Source organism: Battus philenor, unplaced genomic scaffold (assembly GCF_028537555.1).
Source record: "Battus philenor isolate CCGP_79_NKW_IND1 unplaced genomic scaffold, ilBatPhil1.0.hap1 SCAF_11, whole genome shotgun sequence".
NCBI lineage: Eukaryota > Metazoa > Arthropoda > Insecta > Lepidoptera > Papilionidae > Battus > Battus philenor.
Genome location: NW_027181673.1, coordinates 2,180,761 through 2,202,002, shown reverse-complemented (window position 1 = coordinate 2,202,002; position 21,242 = coordinate 2,180,761). Strand labels below are relative to the sequence as shown.

Genomic DNA, 21,242 nt, shown 5'->3' with positions numbered 1-21,242 from the left:
AACGATATCTATAAAGGATAATTATTTATAAGTGAAAGGCTTTATAGGGGTGAATGTGAAAAGTGATTGTTAATTATAAATAAAATTTCGGATAACTAGATATTAAGTAAGAAAAGGACCAATATTTAGCCACTTCCGCACATGCAGTGGCAGTCGTGCAACAAAGTGCACCGCCCGTCAGCCCGCTGACAAATGCGCATGCGGCAAACAATGCGAACTACACAACTGCCACCGTCAAATCACTCAACACGTGTTTCACCCCTCCACGGGGCATCTTCAGGAGTTATGTTACACCGATTAGTGCCTTGATTGACTCTGTGTTTGGCACTAATCGGTGTAACATAACACGACTGTTGTTGTTGCACGACTACCACGGCATGTGCGGAAGTGGCTCAATATTAGTCCTTTTCTTGACTACATATTAAGATTAAGTATATTTTACTCGAAACTTCGCTGCGATATTAAAATGTGGTGACCAGTATAAAAATTAAGATCACCGATCTAGCCCATCTTAAATGATAGTGAGCGGGGCACATCGCTCGTGCATCTGATAGCCGTTGGTACCGAAAGATTGTCAATGCCCGCCACTTGGTGGAACGACGACATACTAAAGGTTGGGTTAGGTTAGGTTAGGTTATGAAAAAAAAAAAGGTTAGGTTAGGTAAAGGTCGGGAGAAGTGATTCGCTTTCGATCGGTCACTACGATCGCCAACTTACCTGCCAAGTGTGGCGATTATGTTATATCCCCCCATAGATATCTTTGGGGGAGCCATACGCCTTATAGTGGGCTTCAACAGCGTCAATAGTGGGCATACATAGTAAAATAAGATGTAAATGTGTGTAATACACAAAGATAATACAAATATACGACAGTGACATATGAAGCAGCTTTTCAAGCCCTTAAATTTTCAAATAAAAAACAAACGAACATTTTAAAAATTTTTCACCGTTTACTTTGCCCAAAGCCACGTTCGTAATCGACAAAAAGCAAAGCCATGGATTATTTCGGCCATTGTTATCGACACCTCTAGAACGAATGCCCACAAAGACCCGCCCTAGGATCAATTTAAATTTTCAGCTCTATTCTATACTAATAGACAAATGGCTGTTTTCATAGAGAATAGTTAATATTTTGACGTAGTATTCGTATATTTAATTACTTATTTATGCAAATATATTTAGTGGTTGTAACTTGAAACAGTTGTGGGTAATTATTAAAAGTCGCGGGAAAGTAGTAGGTAAAAAGTAGATGGTACAAAATAAAATGTGAAGTAAAAATAATAAATACGAGAAACTTATTTACACCAATCTGTGCCCCAAACATGATAGGGGGGAATGGAAGTTTTCAAAAGGAGGATAAAAACAACTGCAGTACTGCAAAATCTGAAAATGCCTCTTGGACACAAGAGTAAAATCGATCCAAAAAAAAATTGCGTACATTGTAATGACATATATAAAAAACCAATCAACGAATACATCGTTCATAATTTTAATAGCAATTTAAGCAATTATATCTTGTAGCATAATTTATTTTTATTGTATGTTCAGGTTGAGAGCTCGTTACAATATACAGAATGGTAGTGTGGAGTTGTTAATTTAGTTGAGTGGGCATTGCTTTGTGAGGGTATAATTCGATAGAGGACAATAGACGAATGAAAGGCAATTTTCGAATTGATTTCCACCGCTTGTACGAATGTTATGAGTTTGTACATGTGTAACTTTGTTTATATTTCGTTATACTTTCAAGAGTATTATAATGATCAAAGAAAGGACTTATGTAACTATACAGTTATAATAATTGTTATTTATTACGAACAATACATATCTATATAGTTTAATGACATTAATAGATAATTGAATTAGTAACTGTTAAAAATAAATCACATCTAATTTTTCCAAAAAAAAAATTAACATCTCATTCAGTATCGATTGGTTATTTTCTAATATTACTAGTATCACTATCTGCAGGGTCATCTTTACCAGTTGTACCGAAAAACAAACATATTTAAAAAATAAAAAGGATAGTGGGGCCTGGTCTGATTTTATACCGCAGGTTGGTACTCCCCTGATGATAGTGAAAAGCAGCCGCAAGATTTCCCAGTACTGGTCAGGCGGCAGCAGGTCGAAACGATGAGCGCCGGTAGGAGACAGGATGTGTTCGTGCCGATGCGAGGTGCGAATAGATTCAACCTCAATGACCGAAGGTTATTTTAATAATAAAACTTGCACCTGTTAATAGTTGTCACAGTTGTAATATATATATATATATATATATCCATGATCCCACGGCACTTGAGATATACCGTGCCCCACCAAGTGTTCAAATATATTTTTACTGCATTACAAATTGTGACATTTCTTGCATTTATATTTTTTTTTGTTTAATTTTTAATTCGGACTATTGCAACATTACACAGTATCACCAGCACCAGTATCTTTGCCGTCAGTATCATTACCATTGTTATCACCACCACCGTTACTACTACAGCCAGTAACACCATCTGCAATACCAGTATCACCATCCGCAATACCAGTATCACCATCCGCAATACCAGTATCATCATCCGCAATACCAGTATCACCATCCGCAATACCATTATCACCATCCGCAATACCAGTATCACCATCCGCAATACCAGTATCACCATCCGCAATACCATTATCACCATCCGCAATACCAGTATCACCATCCGCAATACCAGTACCACCATCCGCAATACCAGTATCACCATCCGCAATGCCAGTACCTCCTCCTCCAGTATTATCACCACTGTATCACATAGTGACACGAGTTTGGATCCTGCGATCTACTATCGCGATACAATTCCTAACAACTGAACTATCACTTGCCCTTTCCCCTATTAAACATTCGAATTATAATATGTTCTTAGCAAAATTGATTACGTAATATAATAATATTGCAGTTTTAACGTCCTAAATTATTCAGGAAAAAAAACTGTATTTATAAAAATTTTAATTTAGAAATTGCAAAACTCTATTGCTAATTTTGTCAAAAATAATTCAATCATTATTTACTTGAAAGTTGAGATGCTTCAAGTTTAGTTCGACACTTTCCGTCAGCTTGTAAATGAACTTAATATAAATTTTTAAAATAAGCATTTCAAATTGAATAGAGCGATTTCAAAGAGACATAATAATGCCCCTTCATTTATTCTTTTGTTTACCGTTATCAGCGTTAGGAATAAGCAAACTTATTTAAATTAATTTCTAGCATATATATTACGCAAGCGCAGTGTAAACCGTTCTCTCACAAAGTAGAGGACGCTAAGTGCAATCTACCTTTTACTGGTAGTATTACGAATCCATTTGAAAGACTTATGTACAGTAGTGGAAATCGTGCCGCGGAAATCATGATAATATTTTTTCTTTTTTTCATATTTACAACATACCACAGAGGACCCGAAAATCTATAAAAATATCCATTAGCACTCCATAAAGTGCTATGATACATGATGAATAATAAATATAAAAATTATCACATTTTTAAAGATGTTTTCTTTCGTATAATCGCAGTCTGGGCACATTCTATTGTATGTATTTGTATATTTAGCTTACAAAGGTTCGATAAAAATATTGCTTCACCTAATAAACATTTAAGGCTTCTGACCCAATAATTCTATAAATCCTTTAAGCTCACTAAATAAATTTATTATTCTATTTGTTCGAAATTATGTAAATAGAAACGTTACTGTTTATTCAACACCGTTGAATTAAATTCAACTCGCGGACTTTTCATAAGGCTCTAATTATGGAATATCTTCCCAGAGATATTTTTTTAGAGAACTATGCATTGCATAGGGCATCTATGGGCTGAATCTACGATAAGTTATATATATATATATATATATATATATACGCGCCAGAACTATATCTAATTAAATCTATTACATAATTTTAACGTTGCATCTTTTCGATCAGTTTATTCCTATTCTATTTACCTAGTAAAATTTGCGTTCTTTTAATATAAAATATTTCAATTAATATTGAACGTTTTTCATTAAGTTTTTTTTTAAAATAAATAACTTAAGATCATACGTAATTTTTTTATACTTAAAAATAAACTTTATTCTTTATGTTTAGGGGTTTTTATGTGTTTTAGGTTTATGTAATTTGTTACGATATTTTGATGTTGGAGCGGTCATGAATCATGAGCAATTCTGTTTCAGGGGCATTCCCTTTCTCAATAGACACAGTTCACAACGAATTATTAGTTTTAATCGTTTTTATAATCTGAAGCCAACAATATCAAAAATGGCGGATCTAACGTATAGAGAGGCTTTCTTTATTATATAATACTAAATTTCAAAAGATTTAAAATGATGGCAGATGCAAAAACGTGGAAAAAAATTGAGATAATGTATATAAAATGTCGACAATACAATGTTTCATAGGTAACTAAAGTATTTTTATCTGTCTACAATACAATTCAAAGGTAACTAAAATATTTTTTATCAACTTGACAGCATATATGTTTAACGACTTTATTGTTGGTGGATTTGTCTCAAAAATTAATTGGTCTATATTCAAATAACATAAGAAATAATTTCGAGCAGGGATTCCAAATTAGTGTACATTTTATTTCAAAAATTACTACGAAATCAAATTCTATTATTAGAATTAAATATAATTAGGCCTTAATTAAAGCAATTATGTTTCATTTCGGTCTGTTTAACAAGGTTCAATTCAAAGGTTGGAAAATTGGAGTGTAATCTGCAAAGGGCAGAGCTTTGATCGCAATGAAGGCATTTCTTACTTGGGCGGATAACTTTTTGACGCCGTATACTAAGCCGAGATATTACCAATAGAACAAACAAGATGCCAACTTTCTATGCTACTTAGGAATTTGAATTACAAAATTTATACAGTAATTATATTTATTTATTTAATATTCTTTATTGTACACGTTAAGATACATTCAATAAGTTTTAAGAGCAGGGGAAATTCACTGAGTACCTAATCACCGACTGTCCAGTATTTAGCGCGTTAAGAACATAATTCCAGCTTCCGTTGCAAGTAACGATAGATTAAGAAACATCTTCTCATTGATAAACCAAAAGAAAAACAGCCAGATTTTTCTAGAGAACTACCGGAAGGTAATAGAAAGAATGATAAAAAGAAACAAACCGAATTAGTCGGGTAATAAATAAAGAAGGAAACAATCTGTTACAAAGTGATAAAAATGATAAAGCATGTAAAGAAAAGCGTAAAAAAAAAAGGTATAGAAAAATTGTTTCTGTTACCAAAGTTGTTAATAGACAGAAAAATAAACAGGGGGAACAGAGAAGGAAGAAGGCGATGTATGAAATGTAATAAGGTATAGAAAGGAATGAAAGAGTATGTGATGGAAAAAGAAGGAGTATTGAAAAATATTTAGATAAAAGAAGAGCCAGAAATTAAAAATTATTTTGTGAGTAAATTATTAAGAGAATATTGTACCTATCAACCTAAGGGGAGATACAGAAGGATCTAAAAATGGAGCTATAAAAATAACTACATTTTTGTCCACATAGGGACATACCAGTGCTGCGTCTTCCGGTTCGTGGTCGGTAGTCGTGCAACAAAGTGCACCGCCCGCCAGCCCGCTGACAAATGCGCATGCGGCAAACAATGCGAACTACACAACTGCCACCGTCAATTCACTCAACACATAGGGACATACCAGTGCTGCGTCTTCCGGTTCGTGGTCGGTAGTCGTGCAACAAAGTGCACCGCCCGCCAGCCCGCTGACAAATGCGTATGCGGCAAACAATGCGAACTACACAACTGCCACCGTCAAATCACTCAACACTTGTTTTACCCCTCCACGGGGCATCTTCAGAAGTTATGTTACACCGATTACTGCCAAACACAGAGTATCTTACTTAGGATGGACTTCCGCAAGATAACGCCTGATTCCATTAAAAAGAAAAAAGAAGAAAAAGTTAAAACACAATACGGACAAATAATAGTTGCTTATATTTGGGTCTAAATATTCTGAAGTAGAGATCACGAACAGGCAACAGGGTAGAGCGTCTACCCACAAAGTGTGCTATCCACCTTGTCAGTTTCGTCGGAATACGCTGGATAAAGACAACTTCCGGTCTGCCATAATTCAATAACTAGCTATCCCGTATTCTCAAAAGAATCCAACCTGGATTCCGAGTGGAGTTCAAGAGAAAGGTGGAGGATGACACCATCTCCTCTCTAATGAGAGTCAAAAAATGTCGCTATGTATTTTTGAAATATTGTCACAGAATTATACGGTAGACTATAAATATTTAGCTAATAATTTAATAAATATTAAAAAAAACAATATAGGAAACAAAAATTGGTAACGGTAAACAGTGATTTCAAATATTATAGCAAAGGAAGAGGGGCAGAATGTGTCAATAATATATCTGTTGAAAGATGATTACGAGATAAGTCCGTTATGTTGAGACAGGAGTGAATGAGAGGTCCAACTTTGGACCGGATTCACTAGAACAGGGCTTAGGTATTCCTTATCTGTTAAAATGTGACTAGTAGGACATTGAGTTTGCCGGTGTTGAGGGTGGGGGCCGTCATCGTCCTTTTGGCAGCAAGGTACAGCGAAGATCCAGATGAAGCACAGCATCTTCCCGGGATGTGTTTTAACACAGTACTGAGTGGCAGCTGCATGTTCCGAAGGAGATCCGGTGATCCCTCTAAAGGTACCGAAGTAGACCACCGACGAGGTTTTAGTGGTAAGGGATCCAATATAACCCTGTCCTTCCTCCAGAGGGCATGGTATCTTGTCTTCATCATGAATATTTCCCGCCCGATAACAGAAAAAAAAAGTGTGAACAATAGGTCCCCAAAATCGGAGGCCATAAAATCAGGTCATGGTGAAAATCGATAGGGGATGATTATATATAGTATTTGACTTATTACGGATAAAATTTTGACGATAAATAGATGGTTTAATAGAAGTTGAAAATACAATATAATTAAATTGTAAATAAAAATAAACAAACTAATTTAGATGGAAATAAATAAATTGCGAATAAATTCAATCGCATCGTTTCATTTGTTGTGGGGGGTTGAACTTTCGTCGAAATAACGTGAAGTTTACTCTATGGCTACATTACAATAACTAACGAATCAAAATCAAACCGCTACGTTTGACTTTGAAGTTTGTTTCGTTAAGAAATTGAAATACATTTATTTTCGACCGTCGGAGAACAAATTACGTATTGAATGTTTCAGACAAGAGAAATATTACTTTTTTATTAAATAATTTAACATTACATTTATATATTTATTTCATACCTATTCTAAAACTACTTACTCAACTGTGAAAAAATGTACGTTTGTTATTCAAAACAAAAATAAATAAATAAGGCTTATTCGTACATGTTGGAGTAATCGATCAAAAGTTTTTTACTTTGTACACTGGGAGGCTTTTATATTAATGTGAATATATTTTCATTTAAATAGTTAATACTACATTATATTGTTTATTCCATTACGTATTGATACGATTTTTTGATTTTGTTTGTCATCAAATATTTGATAGGTATAGCAAGGTAGTATTTTTAATATTTTTGCTTTTTTTTTTCATAAGACCACCTTTCTTAACGAAAATATTAAAAAGTATCGCTATGGATCAAAGCAGAAAAAAAGTAAAATACTTCATCGATTGATCTATGTATGTATATATAAATAAGGTTAGACTGCGTGGGTAGGTTCCCCACTCGGTGGGCCAACGGCATAGTTAAAATCGTGGAAATCTGCTTGATATGCGCAGCGAAGGATCGGTCATCGTGGCAATTTTCAGGAAGGCATTTGGCGTCAACCATCTGAAAAGAAGAAAAAAAAGAACATTAATCAATAACTTGCTAATACTTTTTTCATATTCAAAATATGTAAATAAATAACTATATTCACTCTAGTTTTGTGCTTAGCAATTGGATATTCATTTCCACACATAAATAATTTATTTTAAAACTTGACTAGACACGTAAAAGCCAATATTATATTACACTGAATTCTTCGCAGCATTATCAGCGTTAATATATCCGCCAACACTATTAGACTCATGACAATCATTACCACCAGTCACGCCACTATCTGTTTTATCATTATTAACTTCACTATCACCAGAATCATCACCATCAGAATTATGGCCATCAGAGTCTTACCATCAGTATTCCCCCAATCTGTACATTATTTTGGTACTGTTAAATATATACAGAATGAACGTCAATAAATTGACCCAACAACTGTGTCAAGACAAGACAGTTCGGGTTCAAATAAGTCATTACTTTGTTAACAAGTAAAGGATGAGAACTTGTTTCGAGTTGAGGTTTATCTTAATTCTTGGCGTTCACAAGTCTCTTTGTTTATTTCTAGCTAAGTCACCATTTACTTATCTATGCTTGTTGGCAATAAAGTGCTACTACTTATCTTTGCATTACTTAGTCCTTGCTACTTACACTTGGTTATTCACTTGGCTTTATTAAAAACTTATCTGTAATGTTTTTTTTTTTAATTTTCACTTTGTAATTTTTTTCCTCTATATCTTAAGACGAATTGCTTTTTGCAAAGTACATCATCATAATCAGGAGTATTTTTTCTAACAGTGTTTATTTATCCTAAAACATTGCATACATCCAAACGTACTGTTTAAAATACCATATATAAATGCTAATGGTAATTTTTTAACATTATCCTAAAAAACAATTTAATTTGTAATGCTATTGATATAAGTACATTCGATAGTGCTTTAATAGGTTTCTTTAAAAATTAACGTTATTCAAATTAATTTATAAACTCACAAAAATAAATTAATATCTCAAATATTGGTTTGGACTCAATGTCGTATATCAATGAAACTAAGTCTGAGTTAACTTATATCTAATACACACATACGTTACACAAAATAGATATATATTTTTTTATATATATGTATATGTGTGTGTATATAAAATGTATGTGTTTATAGGTAATTAGATAATATGTAATATCATTTATCATATATATATATATATGGCATTATATATATATATATATATATATATATATATATATATAGGAACAATACAAAACATAAGAAATGCTATATACAGGTGGTGTCATCAATTAATATTGGAATAGGTAACCATTAGACGTGAGATTTAACGAATTCTTAGCGAACCTTGTACTATATATATATATATATATATATATATTTACATATATATGTGTTTGTGTGTGTATATGAAATGTATGTGTTTATAGGTAATTAAATAATATGTAATAGCATTTATCATATATAAATAGTACAAGGTTTGCTTAGAATTAGTTAAATCTCACATCTAATGGTTATCTAATTGTTTTTTATAAGAATTATTCCAATATTAATTGATTGCACAGCCTATATATAGTATTTCTCATGTTTTATATTGTTTTTATATCACATTGAAACACCTGCTTACTTGTTATATCTACACCGATCTAGTTAAGTTTAACTTATTATATTAAATCATCCATTGCATAAGGTAAGAGTAAAAGCAAATGAAATTGTTAAATATACATAAATTGTTTTTCGAAAACTATAATCTTTAAAACTCGTTTTCATGGAGACACTTGTGGGAACAGCTGAGTGCGGCCCTGTGTCGAGTGTAGCCCTGCGACTTACTCACGCGCAGTTCAATCGGCTCTGCGCGCACGCATCCCCTGTCGGCCAAATGTCCCAGCGTTAAACGCACGGCGCTCGCGTCACGACACTAACACTTTTCGATTGCTATTTCTCTGTATTTAATTGTTTAACTCGAATAATAAAACTTGTATATCATTTGTGGAGATCTTTACTTTCATTCCAACTAGTAAAAACACGTACGGAATCTGTCTCCATACACTATTGGAGTTTTGTCACTTAATATAAAAGTTCAATTCTTTACAATATAAACAGAAAATGAATAATATACATACACAAAATAATAATGACAGTCTTATCTTATCTATGTATTCTCATTTTGCGTCGGAGTTAGCCTTCCTCGAGCTAATCCATCTCCTCAAGAAATTCCAACAGATCCTGGACGTCGCCGGCGACCTTGGTGGTCCGAGATGGGTAGCCCAGTAGACTGCTACCACCGTAAACCACAGTACATAGGCAGGAGTCGCGTCCTCTTCCAGGCATCCCCTGCACAGAGGAATGTTCGTAACACCAAAATAAAACAGATGCTTGTTATAAAGACTGTGATACCAGACGCAGTCGTGGTCGCGACAGCTGGTGCAGGGTATTGGAAAGCAGGTAGCTTATGGTAGGCACTACCTTTTTTGATTGTTGGTACACCTCATGGCCCTTACATTGCTCACTGTGTTAATCCTTACTACACTCTGATACGAGTGACTAAAAAAGTCTAATTATGATTTTTTCAAAGTAGATTTTTAAAATAGTAAAACAACTTATTTCAAATGTATATTACATTTTAAATGCGTGTGCAGTTTACTAATTAAAAAATTAATTAAAAACATGAAAATAATGCGCTGGTGTAAACATAACATCATTAAAAGAACAATCTAAGACTCTACCATAAATCTTAAACAAATTGCACAAACCTCATTATAACTCGAGAAACAATTCATGCAAATGTCCGTACCAGAGCATTGCATCATGAGAACTAAATAGGATTGCTTCTTAGACATGTAATCAAGACAGGGCATAGTCTTCATTGCGATATCTTAATAGTTATTATAATAATAGATGTAATACGCATTTTACGCGGTTTTTGTTGTGAAAATAATTGATTCATTTAATTTTTGATTTATGGTATGGTATTTGGTTAGAGATGTAAAAGCTTTTAAGTGGTGAATGTAAAATATAACTGTAAATTGAAATTTACGAATGTAAAATATTAAGAAAAGCACGATTAAATGAATTAAAAATAAAATAAAAAAGTTGTACTCTTTTTGTAGTGACCGCGAAGTAAGGATAGTGACGTAAGAAAAAAAATAAAGTATGAAAAGAGAATGAATAAAAAAGATGTGTGGAAGGTAATGTGAAGGATAAAATATGACGATGAAAATAGAAAAGTAAAAAAAGGACCAATATTTAGCCACTCCCACACATGCAGTGGTAGTCGTGCAACAAAGTGAACCAAACCAGCCCGCCGATAAATGCGTATGCGGCAAACAATGCGAATTACACTACTGCCACAGTTAAACCACTCAACACGTGTTTCACCCCTCCACGGACATCTTCAGGAGTTATCTTACACCGCTTAGTGCCAAACACAGAGAAAATAGAAAAGTCATTGAAAAATTTATTGAGATCATATTGATCCTTGGTACCTAAGACAGGGGAATGTACAAGAGGTACCCAATAACAGAGTCCAAATAAAGAAAGGGTGAACGTATTGTCTCATTTGCTGTAAATTAATATAAAGTACACCATTTCCGTTAATAAAGATAATATAGTTATACTGTACATATAAAAAATAATTACTACTTGCTATTTATCAGACTTTATATTGGCGAATGTTATTGACTTAATAAAATGATGATTTAAATATGAATCACTAATAAAATATAAATGAAACAAAGGTAATGTAAATAAAATAAATCGTATCTGTAATAAAATTTTCTAACCTGTATTAAATAAATATAAGAAATAAAAATACAAAATAGTATGGTATAAAAATAAATCTAAAAGAGATGAAATGTGATAATTACATAAACCTGTAATATTTGCGGAACGAGGTGAAGGAAGTGAGGGGAGGGGGGTTCATGGAAGGAAATTAGTCTGTAGAGAAATGCCAGAGAATTATATAATGAAAAAAGAGGAAAGTTACATCATATAGGTACAAAAGCTTTACAGGGCATAGTTCATTAGTCAGCAAATGAGTTATATATTTAAACCTTTTACAGCCTATTTACAAACACTCTCCACTTATCATTTTTTTTTTCTTTTCAGACGATAGTCGCTGAATGTAACATAGACCTCCCTCTAAGTTTACCACGATGACCGGTTTTATTTCCAACATCCAGCAAGTTCCCACAGCCTGATGTCGTTATTCCACTTATCGTTTTAATATAAATAATTTTTCTTTCAAAGAATATAGAAAAAATGACTAACAATGTAAATAGTAGATTTAAAAAACACTTTACATTCACACTAAAATTAAAACACCAAAAGGAAATATAAACATTATATGTCAAGCAAGAAATAAACATGTTGTTTATAATGGAAAATATGTTAAAATTTCATCAATTTTAATTTAAACTAGCAGTTCCCGCAATTTAGTCCGCCTGGTATTTAACAAATAAATTACTTAATTTGATTTTTTTCTCATTTAACCGTTTTTCTGAAATAAAGGTAGCCTAAGTTACTCCTTATTACATCAGATACCTGCCTGTATAAGTCCCGACAAAATCGGTTCAGCCATTTCAGAGATTAGTTACAACAAACAGACAGACTAAAATTTACAAAAAATAGATTTTGATCAATGTACCCTATATATATATGTATATATATACGTGTAGTGAAAAGCGTTTATTTTAATATTATAAACAGACAATCCAATGTTTATTTACTTGTTTAGATGTATTTATATTCGTTTATTAAATTTAAATAAAAATAAAAATGTTAATAGAAAATCTATGTCTACATTATTTACTATATTAAAGAAACAAACACATCGACTACCGCAAACGATACTATTTTCATCTTATTTAGTTATTAATAAATAGCTTATTATTATTATAGTATAAATTACCTTGGTTTAATAAATTTCAAATGTATTCATACACGGTGTTACTAAAGAATGGAGACCAAATTGCAGAGTAAGTGCAGTCAAAACTTGATCGTCTGCGACGGATCACATATACCTGTGATCTCACACACAATGTAAGCAAAATGATACGTAATTACAAATGGAATTCTTTTTTTATTTCTTTACTAGACTTAGTACCTAGAAAATCATTAATTTTTTTTTTTTAAGAAAATTGAAGAGGTACATCATCATAAATCCGGCATCGGTTGTTTTTGTTTTTTTTTTTTAATTCCATTTTAAAATAAACATACATACATGGACAGGTAGCTGCGAGTCACGATAGCGTTTTATAATTTACGATTTTTCTTATAATTACAATATAATAATCAGTTACAATATAAAACATTATATAAGTTTTACTCAATTATATATTAATTGGTACATTATTTTATTTCAAAATCACACGGATTTGGCTGATATAGAACGTCTAAAACAGAGTTTCCCAAATTTTTTTGTGTCGTAGACCCCTTGCCATGTTTTTTCGTGTTGGGTACACCCCCTATTTACCTGATATTGATTTCCTGTAAATTTCTAACTGCAGTGAAGTTTAGTGTATGTTCAAAATGTATTGCGACCACAAAGCGAATACCAACATCCTACAACTTACACAATTTTATAAACATATATAATAATTTTTTACTTCATGGGTACTTTTATAAATAATGTAAATGTTTTGATATTATAAGATAGTATGATGTAATTAAATAGGTACTATAAGTGTATATGTGTGTGATCCACTATCGTGGACCCCCATTTTCATTTCATGGACCCCCAAATTTTTTTCGCTGACGTAGACCTCTTGCAGGTTGTAGACTATAGACTCCTAGGGGTCGATATAGACCACTTTGGGAATCACTGGTCTAAAAGCATAAAGTTGTACAAAGAGTCGATAAATAAATATGTTGCCAATAAAAATTCATACATTGCGTTTGCGTTGAAACAATAAATTATAAAAAGCGGCAATATAAATGAAAAAGAAAGTATTCAATGGATTCGTCGCAAATGCGGGTGGTGAAGCAAAAAAAGATCGAGTGCACGCTATTGAGTTTGGAAGCAATCCAAAATTCAGACGTCCGTGCGATGCTCGATCAGCGGGAACAGAATTTATGTAAGTCGTAGGCCATTCCAATAATAGTTATGGCTGGACCACTCCGAGATTCTCATCTCGTGGCTGTATACTAAGAAAAGCGGAGAAGAAATAAATTTTTGTGGGTAATCCAGTACAGATTAATATACCCACAATATAAACAAAAATATTATAAATTAATTTTCGACAATCTATACAGCTTGATTCGTTCTTTTATAAAATGTTTAATAAATAACGTATTCATAATATGTTTACTAAGAAAAATCTCTTTTTATTTCAATTACTACGTATTAAAATGAATTATTATTTACTTTTTTTTTTCCAAAATACACACACACTTTAAACCGTCTGGAATAAAACTTGGTAATAAATTACCTAAGACTGCTTACTTTGACTTTTTTTCAAAGTGTGTAGTTTTACTTTGTCTAGTCTAAGTAAGAAAAGGACCAATATTTAGCCACTTCCGCACATGCAGTGGTAGTCGTGCAACAAAGTGCACCGCCTGCCAGCCCGCTGATAAATGCACATGCGGCAAACAATGCGAATTACACAACTAAACCGTTAAATCCCTCGACACGTGTTTCACCTCTCCACTGGGCATCTTCAGGAGTAATGTTACACCGATAAGTGCCAAACACAGAGTGACACAGCACTTTGTTGCACGACTACCACTGCATGTGCGGAAGTTGTTAAATATTGGTCCTTTTCTTACTTAGGATGGACTTCCGCAAAATAACTCCTGATTCCAATAAATATTTGACTAGTCTATACACTATTTATTTATTATGTTATTTACGCTTTATTGCACACTATAGATAATAACTAAAATGAACAATTTATACAGAGATACAAGAGGTGTTTTTATCGATCGAGGCGATCTCTATCAGACAACTTATGGATGGAGATGGAAGACATAAAGGAGAGGGCAGTTTTGGGTGTACATTAATGTACATACTTAGTTTATTTTAGTTATTTTATTGGTATTTCATTTCTTCTTCCACGCCACGCTACCTGCATTCGGCGAATTCTCGCAACTTTAACTGTGTCGTATTTCAATTTTATCATATTTACATAATATTTTTTAATATCGTTTCCGTTATATTCATTATATGCAATAAATATCATTACATATCAATTACAGTAACACTAATTGATAATATCAAAGCCTTTAGTGATTACCCTTGATCGAATGGAACGAATGACTGACATCACTTCGAGCAGGTACGAGTATCTTATTCACTTACGTCTATTAAGACGGCACAATGCTTGTAAATCACATTAGTGTCGGGAAACTACATCGAATTTGAATTAGTGTTGCACGAAATTCAACGCCCTTTTGTCTTTTTAGTTAATTATTTTGAGTAAAAAAATCTTACTTCAAAGTACTATTTATTTATTTATAAACACTTTTCTGTACATCATAGACAATAAATAAAAAAAGAAACAATTTGTATAGAGATATAAAAGGCTGTCTTACCGCTCGAGGTGATCTCTAACACACAACCTTTTGATGAAGATGAGAGACATGAAGGAGAGTGCAATTTGGGGTGTACGTACATACAAATACATACATTACTGTACACACACATACACATATACATAGCTATATATGTGTATATATGTATATATATGTATATATTTACATGAGAAAGATACTACATAAATACGAATAATTAAGAGATGTTACACAATATCCCAGCTACAAAACATTAGCATTGCTTTGCCTAAACTACAAAAAGAAAAAGTCTGTTGAAACACATCGAGTATTGATAGTAAAGTGTGGTGAGCACGCTTCATTGTTTTTTTATGGCCTCGTCTTTAGGGCCTCTCGTTCAACCCATATCATGGGTGGACAGTGTTTTTATTTACATTATAATTATTCTAATAATTTTAATTAAACTCCTTACTCATCTTTAGTCCACAATATCTTTCGTTCCTTTCTACACATTCCTTCCATACAACGCCCTACTTCCTTCACCTTCCTTCCAGTATCTCAATTTTACGTTAATTATTTTTATCATTTGTTTAACACTTCATTGTTTAGATCATTTGATACCTGCTAACTATAGTCTATATATCGTACTTTCAACGTACAAAACTGCAAATGCTCTGGAATACCAGGGAAATGAGAAAATTAATAATTGCAAAAAATTGCAAGAATTATTTGATTAAACTGATAATTGCTACTGCCAACAAACGATAAACTTAAATCACTAATTAGTATAGTAGTAGTATTGAAAGTCAATTAAATTGGGTCAGAAGACATCATCATCATTTTAGACGATAAAAGCCTACTGCAAGGCCCTAATCCTATTCCATAGATCACCACGATTATCGATGACACGCGATCAGTGTTTTCCAGCGTTTCCTGCGACCAGGACTAAGACCTCGATCCTCCAGACATTTCCAGAAGACATAGCGAATTGATTTCGTTAAACGACAATGCTCTATCTAAAAGCATAAACATTGAAATAAATCTTGATATCATTTAAATTGTACATTCTGCCTAATTTTCTGTACCTCGTAGACCTGGCGCCGATTGATTATCACCTCTTTGCATCAATAGAGCACGTAGCCACACAGCTAATATGCTGTATATTAGCAATTTTAACGAAGCTGAAAGAAGGATCGATGAATTGTTTGTCGCGATAGAAATACAGTTTTTATAGCCTAGTATTCATAATTTGCCGAAAAATGGACGAGATATGTCGATGGTTGGAATCTTAATAAAAAATCCCAACAACATTGCAATTTGATAACATGCAATGTTGATGCAATGAAACAGGACTAAACAAATATATAAAGGGAACATTACAATCGTGTACCAATCTAAAATGAAGTAATATTTCCACAGTATTTTGTAATCAGATGAAGATATATAAGAAATAGAAAAGATATTTTATTATACCGTAATGGAAACAATGCTTTAATCTCTTATTTAATAAAACGTAAGCCCTACTTTGCCAAACAAGATTTTCGGATTAATGAAGATTTATTGCTACGGTAGCGAACTCAGTTTTCATTGGGCTGATATCCTTTCAGTACTTTTGTTATTATCTTTAAACAAATGTTTACCGTTTTTCATCAAAACTCTACCTTTTTTATTCAAAGAAAGCGCCCTCATTGAATAATTTAGTCATAAATTTATAATTTTATGTACAACATAAAGTTAAACTACTAACCACCAACGCACTTTATAAGTGCAAATCAATTATGAAGCACCCACATTATTAATTCCCACATAAAGTTTACAAAAATATATTTGCTTTATATCTACCGAGGAATGAAGTAGGTTTTATATTCTACACAGCCACAGGTTCATTTAAATTCAAGTAATTCAGATAATTGTTCATCATCAAGATCTCAGACTCATTGTTTTGACTCTGATTAAGAAGCCTCTCCATCATCATTCAAACCATAAGACACAACTGCTGAATACCGACGTCACTCTACTTCTATTTCTTCTTTTGAGCTGATTGAAACCCACTGTAAGATAAGCCTCCCCCATATATTTCCACCATACCGCTCTATTCCGCTACTTCCCGCGACCTTGAATATATCGTCGTTCCAGATGGGGACCTATCTCCACGTCTACCGACTTGTGGTTTCCTACCACTCGAGAATCTAATTGTTAAAACATGACATTTATTTTTATTCGTTGTATCTGTTTATTCATATCATTATCAGTACAGGATCATTTGTTGATTTCGTAAGAAAAGTGCAAGAAGATGATTTTTGTGGTATTACTATTACAATATACTGTGATCAAAAAGTGAAATTGTCCATTAAAACTCTTGAGCATTAGGAAGGCAAGTTTTTCCTAGATTAATAGGACTGTCTATAGCATTTGCCATCTGATTGTCGAAGATTGGAATGTCATTTGGCTCAGCACAAACCATTTTGAAGGTGGTAGTGTATCTCAAACGAGTCAAATCTTGGTGCCAAAATCGCTCAATTTTAAAAAAGGTCCACAAAAATTTCTAAATTCAATAAACTCGTAAGGCCATTGTGGGGACGTCGTTTTGATACGATCGAGGAGATAAAAACCAAATCGTCTAAAGCCTTCAAGGCTACACCGGAAACCGGTCTATTCCGACTATTTTTAGGCCCAAGAAAATATTGGCATAAGTGCGTCTTATTAGTCAGGGATTACTTTATAGTAGATAAAATTGATTTGGAATAAGTAAATGAAGAAATTAAATTTTATACACAAATTCACCTAACTTTTTGATTACAGAATTATATAGTACATGTATAAAATAGTTTTTTGTGTTTAATTAGCAGGAAAAAAATGAAAATGGGCAAGTCTCATAGCTCGCAGAACAGTTGGCAGCTGTCGACTTAAAGTTCTATAGCGGCGACAACGCACTGGGAAGCACAGAGCAGAACTTATGCTTAGTGGAAAGACGACAGACAGACAGTCCTTTTGGAAATCATTGGAAAAGGAGGAATGAATAGACATCATATGTCCAGCAGTATACGTTCTGCGGCTTAAATGGTAATAATCAAATAAATTATAAAAAATCATTTGAAGCCAACTGTTCCAGTATTATCTGTGGGGAAAATCACATTTATAGCAGTTTTTCAAAAGCCTTCATATCTTCTCTTTCGTACACTTAGAGTGGTCGTGGTTATGCTCCGATTGGTTCCGGTGTCTCTGCTGCTCTAAACATCGCCATGTAGCTCCGTGTTTGACGAAATAATTACATTAATTTACTGATTTATTAGTGACATACACGATGTCTGTCTTCAATTTTTCTTTGCACTACCAAACTTTCCATTGGGTCCTCGTTACGGGTTATATGTTCAAAGAACTTCAGCATTCATCCATCTTCAGCACCATGTCTTCTGGACGTCAATTTTTCGACAATCCACTCGGCATACAGATCTCGCCGTATAAAAAGATTGCCTGCGTTCATATCTAAGCCGTATAATAAATTCATTGTGATTAGTTTTACAATACTCATAAGAAAAGTAAAACACTTTTAAATCTACACCCTTATTCAATATTGAAATGGGTCTGGCAAGTGAAATTTAATATCCTGTGGAAATACGATTTTGTCCTATATGAGATACATTCTCGTCTATCGAATAGGAGTACGATATTTACATAGAGTATACGAAAGCTTCCAAAACATCTTTCGGGTTAACATTCTGTGCAAATGGTGACAATACGTCTGGTTAGTTTTAGGATAATTCCGGAAATAATATATTTTTTTTAATTATTTATAGCGAACAAAATCTTAAAGAATTTTTAAAATAACAAAAAAATATCGAATTCAAAACGAAGAATAAAAAAAATAATATTTTATTTTATCTAAAAGGTGGTATCTTTTAAACTGGTACATTTATTAAGGTAACTTTGAAAATATAAAGTAAAATAATAATCATTCCTATTCGAGAAAACGGTTTAAATAAATGAAAATGTCGACTCATAAAATATTTACGGTAATATTTTATATACTTAAAATAATCATTATAAATTCAAAAAAAATTGGGACGTCCACAGCGTATTTAAAAGGCACCTTGAAGAACTGGATGTACCAATATTTCGACTGCAAAAAGCCACCAATTTATTTATAACAAACTGAATGTTATTTTGTAATAAATTTCCGCAAAATGTTTTTGGGCTACCATTTGTTAAATTCATAACATACGTTAAAAATAAATTGACAAAAATACAGACGAATATGTAAATGACAAGAATCCTTGACGATAATGTCGCTTGATTATCTTGTTTTAATTTATTTTTTAACCCTTATAGGTAAAACATTTGACCTCTGTCTCGCCTAATGTTAAGCAATGACGAAGTCTACAATGGTACTTGCTTGCCTAGAATAAACTAAAACTATTTGCAGTACTGAAAATTTATTTGCAGTAATGACTCATTTTTATTTAATATATTTACATTTATTTCTATTTTTTATGTAAAGAAAGACTATGCTATATCTACATTCACTTGTTAGTTCGATTTGGTCCCACTTTGGGCGCTAGTTTTACTCTTCTCACGGTTGCAATTAAGTAAAAATTACAAGGACGAAAATGTTAATAAACAAATGCGTATCGATAAAACTATTTTACCAATTACACAAATTGTATTGCGATGCCTAACTGCTAAAGACATAATGCTTCAGTAAGCAGGGTCAAGTAGAACTGGAAGTCGTGTGCAGGTATGGGATTGTCTTTCTTTACATCCGTAGCGACAGCTACATCTGTTCCATAGTGTCAGTTTCATTGCACGACTACCACTGCATGTGCGGAAGTGGCTAAATATTGGTCCTTTTCTTATCTGTTCCATAGACAAAAGCGTACCTAGGTTGTCCATGTCTGGCAGCCTTAAAAGTATCACAAGTCCTATAGTGTATAGGAACTTAATTTTTTTTGATGCTTATGGAAATCAACGCGGGGTTTTTCAACAACAATTTTGTTTTTCATTTTTAAATGTAATAAAGAGCTTTCACATTATTTTTAAGTATTATTCTAATATAAAGAGTAAAATTAGACAAAACGAATATTAAAAAAAAATCTAAAAATTTTGAACTTTATATGATATAATTTACTGTGAAACATAGACTCTATAGTTCGATAATCACATTAACTTTTGTTTTGATAACAATCCTTTCGACTAAGCTTACGTGATATGTGTGATGATACGCTACTAGTCATTTTGCTTTTTAAGCTCAGGAATTTCAAACGTGTACAGGTGTTAATCCATATGTATTGTTGTCCGATGGAAGAAAGAAGATAGGGGAATTCTTTGGTCGAATTCCGCTGCACACTCTCCAAAATGCAGTCTTTAGAACAATCTGGCAACTGTACGTCGATTCTCCAAGCTACATGCTTATCACTCTTTAAAGCATCGTTACCTATCAGCCTCTTGGCTCGTCTGTATACAAAGTCCAAAGCTTCGAGCTGGTACTACGTTTAACCCTAAATAGCCTAGAGTTTCAATTTTACTACCAATCTTTTGAACCGAATGTTCACATTACTATTAGTTTTTTTATAGGTTGGCTGTGCGTATTTTACTGTTGTATAATATTCTTTACAACGAAATTAAAAAAAAAATCTATTTTTCCCTTCATCTAGACCCTCAAGCAAACACAGTAATATTAAAAAAAAAATTACTTTCGTGAGTCAGGCTATTAAGGGTTAAGCTATATCTTACAAAATATGTATTTAAATCAATATTATTACATTTTTTTAATATATGTTGTTGTAGAGTTTCTTACTGTTTTATCTCCAGAACTATAATACCATACTACAATCGCCAACACATGAGTCAATCGTGGCGATTACGATATATCCTACCACAGTTATTTCTGGAAGACGATTATACCTTACAGTGGACATCTATCTACGAAAAAATAGAATAAAAATTAAAG

The 21,242-nt window shown here is 32.8% G+C and overlaps 1 protein-coding gene across 1 annotated transcript in view; it reads right to left on the bottom strand.

The window, feature by feature from the left end:
* Window positions 1–2,409: 2,409 nt before the first annotated feature.
* The window catches only part of LOC137931922 (protein qua-1-like), an 89,028-nt gene continuing 70,195 nt past the window's right edge, over window positions 2,410–21,242 (bottom strand). The window contains exon 2 of the mRNA XM_068775427.1: window positions 2,410–2,770. Within this exon, the coding sequence (XP_068631528.1) occupies window positions 2,410–2,770 (361 nt within the window). The remainder of the gene's footprint in view (window positions 2,771–21,242) is intronic.